The sequence below is a fragment of the Miscanthus floridulus genome, chromosome 10 (assembly GCF_019320115.1).
Source record: "Miscanthus floridulus cultivar M001 chromosome 10, ASM1932011v1, whole genome shotgun sequence".
Classification (NCBI taxonomy): Eukaryota; Viridiplantae; Streptophyta; class Magnoliopsida; order Poales; family Poaceae; genus Miscanthus; species Miscanthus floridulus.
This window is the reverse complement of record NC_089589.1, coordinates 142117592-142122244: the sequence shown is the minus strand read 5'-3', so window position 1 is coordinate 142122244 and position 4653 is coordinate 142117592. Positions and strand designations below refer to the sequence as shown.

The 4653-nt window shown below is 44.0% G+C and overlaps 1 protein-coding gene across 1 annotated transcript; it reads left to right on the top strand.

The window, feature by feature from the left end:
• The first annotated feature begins 3920 nt into the window (after positions 1 to 3920).
• On the top strand, positions 3921 to 4397 carry LOC136489865 (secreted RxLR effector protein 161-like). The gene has a single exon (XM_066486385.1). The coding sequence runs from the start codon at positions 3921 to 3923 to the stop codon at positions 4395 to 4397; it is 477 nt and encodes a 158-aa protein (XP_066342482.1).
• The last annotated feature ends 256 nt before the right edge of the window (positions 4398 to 4653 follow it).

Genomic DNA, 4653 nt, shown 5'->3' with positions numbered 1-4653 from the left:
GAGGGGCAAACTTGTTTGCATATCGGTCATCTAGTGCCACTCGAGTGATCTAACTTTGCATCATCGCTAGGATCGAGTGGTGTGGCAAGTTGAGTGGCTAATCCTTTGGAAAATGTTTATGAAAAGCTAACACACATACACATGGTGGTGCACACTTGGTGGTGTTGGCACATTTGTAAAGGAGAAGAAGTTAGAGTTGTCGTGAATCAACTTAGAGAAGAGAAAAAGGTTTTTTGGTGTACTCCAAACTATAGGATGGTCCTTGGATTGGAATACTGTTTTGATCCATTATGATTTGGATCAAGTATGCATGTGGGATGTGTATCCCTCTGAGTAAGCTTTTCAAAATGTCCAAGATCATCGAAATCGGAGTTTGGAGCTAAGAGTTATAGCCGTTTTAGCGCTGAAAGGTCTATGACCGGACACTGGCACGAAAAATGACCGGACGCTGGGGTCCAGCATCCGGTCAGTACCTGCGAGTCAGGTCACAGCATCCGGTCAGTGTTTTTAGCATGTCCAAAAGCAACCGGACGCTGGGAGAGTCCGGTCAGTGATGACCGGATGCGTCCGGTCACTAAAAAATGTCGCTGGAACCTCTCTGTAAGTGACCGGACGCTAGGTTTCAGCGTCCGGTCGTTATGACCTGCGCGTCCGGTCAGTACGTGCTTTGCCCAGTGAAGGAGTAACGGCTATTTTAGCCCTTAGGGCTATAAAAGGAGTGTGTGGCCGGCCTTGGGCTGGCTGCTTAGCACCCTCACGCCTATATGGCTTGTGTAGGAGTGCTTGGATGCCCTCTAACTCACTTGTGCTTGCAAGAGTGTGAATCGATTCCGAGTGAGTGTGATTCTAGTGCGTTGCATTATGAGATTGCATTGAGTGGCACTAGATGATTGAGTTGCAAGCCGGTGGTGCTTGTTACTCTTGGAGGTTGCCACTTCCTAGACGGCTTGGTGGTGGTCTCCATCGAAACCCGCAAGAAGCTTGTGCGGTGCTTTGGAGAAGAGCTTTGTGAGGGGCATTGTGCTCGCCCCACGGGAGATGCGAAGAGCAACTCTAGTTGAGCGTGTCATTGAGCTACCCTCACTTTCGGGGTCGGTTCGTGTGGTGCCCGACGTGCGGGCTTAGCGGGTGATGCCAATTAGCCGCCGAACCACCAAGTGAGCGGTCGACACAACGGGGACGTAGCATGTTGGCAAGCACGTGAACCTCTGGAGAAAATTACCATGTCAACCTTGTTCTTCCCGTTGGTTTGCAATCCCCTTACACAGGCTTGTGATTACTTCTATATACATTGAGCTTGTGTAGTTGCTCTTGTAATTAGTTAGCTTGTATAGCTCACTAGTTACCTTCTTGCTTGTGTAGTATAGAAGTAGCTCTCTTGCATGGCTAATTTGGTTTGTGTAACATTGTTAGTCACTTTGCTTAGTTTGTGTAGCTAAGTATTTACGCTCTCTAATTTGGCATTGGTTGCCTTGTTATTGAGCATTGCTAGTGAGCTTAGTTGGATTTGTGCTTTTGCTTACTAGCATGTGTAGGAGCTCCCTCATTGTTTGAAATAATAGTGGCATAGGTTTGTGTGACCTTGCTCCTAGAATTGGTTAGGTGAGCTCTAGTTAGCCCGACACCTTTGTTGCTTAATTAGGATCTTTGCAAGGTGCTAGAGAACATAGATAGAGGGGTGTAGTCTTGGCTAGACCAATAGTTTTAATTCCGCACTTGTTTTGGTTAGCCGACGCGATTAAGTTTTAGAAACGACTATTCACCCCCTCTAGTCGCCATCTCGACCCTTTAGCAGTGCTGCAGGTGAATTTAACATTTGCTCGAGTTAAATTTTTACAGGCCTATTCACCCCCCTCTAGGCGTACCAGTGATCCTACAAGTGGTATCGGAGCCAGTTTACCTCATGTACGCTTCACCACGTGAGGTATGGAGCCCGAAGGAGGAACTAACGATGTGAAGCAGGTAGATGTTGGTCCGGAGTGGGTTGATCTGCACGACACCGACAATAGCGAGCTAAGCATGTCGACAGCAAGCAACACCATGCTCCCACATCTTGATGCTACTGATACTGAAAGAGCCCTCAATGAAGATGAGAGAAGAAAGAGGAAGGAAGCAAGAAAAGCAAAAAGAGAAGAAAGAGAGAAGAAGAAGGAGCAGCAAAAACTTGAAGATAAGAAGCGAAGAAAGGAAGAAAGAAAGCTCAAGAGAGAAGCAAGAAGAAAAAGGAGAGAAGCTAGGAAGAAGAAGGAAGAAGAAGCAAAAGCAACCAACGCATCATCAAGTGAGCTATCTAGTAGCTCCGAAGATGGTGATGATGATGAGTCCTATCAAGTGATCGAGAATAGAAGGAAGGGCAAGAAAGGAAAGGGCAAGGACGACGATGTGAGCTTCATATGAGCTTCAACTGCCTCTACCTACATGAAAAATTGAAGAAAACTTCATATGAGCTTCTAACCGGTAACAAACCAAAGGTGTCTTACTTTAGAGTATTTGGGTGTAAGTGTTTCATACTTAACAAGAAGCCCAAAACTTCTAAATTTGCAACTAAAGTTGATGAAGGTGTTCTTCTTGGCTATGGATCAAATGAGCATGCCTATCGTGTTTTCAACAAAACCTCTGGGAGAGTTGAAATAGCGGTAGATGTGACATTTGATGAATCTAATGGCTCTCAAGTAGAGCAAGTTCATTCGAGTGTTGTAGGAAAGGAGGATCCACCATGTGAAGCAATCAAACAATTAGCTATTGGCAATATAAGACCACAAGAAGATGAAGTCACTGAAATGGTGGTTCCTCAAGATGCTGCTGAACAAATTTCCACTGACGTACCTGATGCGGGGGAGCAGCAGACCCCTGCTGCAAATCTGTAGAGCGATAGTACCGCACCTAAGAGCGGCAGTGCCGCACCCCATCTTCCAGCAGCAGCAAGTCCAACTTTGACTAAAGGACAAAACCTACAACCTATATTTGAGCAAGAAGATGATGAAGGTTTAGAAGATCAACAAGAGGCCATTGAACATCCAAGGCTAAGGTAAACAATACAACGGGATCATCCCGTTGATAACATCCTTGGGAGTCTTCAAAAGAGGGCAACAACTCGTTCACATTTAGCAAACTTTTGCCAATATTACTCATTTGTTTCCTCTTTGGAACCTCTTAGGGTAGAGCAAACACTTGGTGATCCAGATTGGGTGATGGCCATGCAAGATGAGCTCAAGAATTTTGAAAGAAATCAAGTGTGGACCTTGGTGGAGAGACCCAACACCAATATCATTGGCACTAAGTGGGTCTTCCGCAACAAGCAAGATGAGAATGGCGTGGTGACAAGGAACAAGGCAAGATTGGTTGCTCAAAATTTCACTCAAGTAGAGGGCTTGGACTTTGAGGAAACATATGCACCGGTGGCAAGGCTTGAAGCAATCCGAATGCTTCTAGCCTATGCTGCTCATCACAATTTCAAGCTATATCAAATGGACGTGAAGAGTGCATTCCTCAATGGCCCTATTCAAGAACATATCTATGTTGAGCAACCACCAGGTTTTGAAGATCCCAAGTTTCCCAACCACGTCTACAAACTCCAAAAGACGCTCTATGGGCTTAAGCAAGCACCGAGAGCATGGTATGAATGCCTTAAGGAATTCTTGCTTAAACAAGGCTTTGAAATAGGCAAAGCTGACCCTGCCCTTTTCACTCACAAAGTTAGTACAGATATATTTGTGTGCCAAATATATGTCGATGACATAATATTTGATAGTACTAATCATGCTTTTTGTGAGGAATTTAGTAGGATCATGATGAAGAGATTTGAGATATCCATGATGGGTGAATTGAAGTTCTTCCTCGGATTTCAAATCAAGCAAGTGAAGGATGGAACTTTTATTAGCCAAACGAAGTACACCCATGATATGCTCAAGAAGTTTTACATGGTGAATGCCAAGCCTATCAAAACTCTCATGCCAACCAATGGACATATTAATCTCAATGTTGAAGGGAAAGCCGAGGATACCAAGGTATATCGCTCCATGATCGGCTCTCTACTTTATTTGTGCGCATCTAGGCTCGATATTATGCTTAGTATGTGCATGTGTGCTAGATTTCAAGTTAACCCGAAAGAGTGTCACTTAGTGGCCGTTAAGAGAATCTTGAGATATTTAGTACACACTCCTAACCTTGGCTTGTGGTATCCTAAAGGCTCTAAGTTCGATCTACTTGGGTATTCGGATTCCGATTACGCTGGTTGCAAAGTAAATCGAAAAAGCACTTCGGGGACATGTCAATTCCTTGGACGGTCCCTAGTGTCTTGGAGTTCTAAAAAGCAAAATTGTGTAGCCCTTTCCACCGCTGAGGCCAAGTATGTTGCAGCTGGTGCATGTTGTGCTGAACTACTTTGGATGAGGTAAACCCTTCAAGATTTCGGATGTCGCTTTACCAAAATCCTACTTTTGTGTGACAATGAAAGTGCCATAAAGCTAGCAAACAATCCCGTAAGTCATTCAAGAACTTAGCACATAGACATCCGACATCACTTCTTGTAACACCCTAAAAATTGATTTCTCAAATACAGTAATTAAATTGAGCATTTATATAATTTTTGTGCATTTAATGTAGGTCAAATAATATTTTTTTTGTTTAACTAAAATTAATATATGGTTTAGA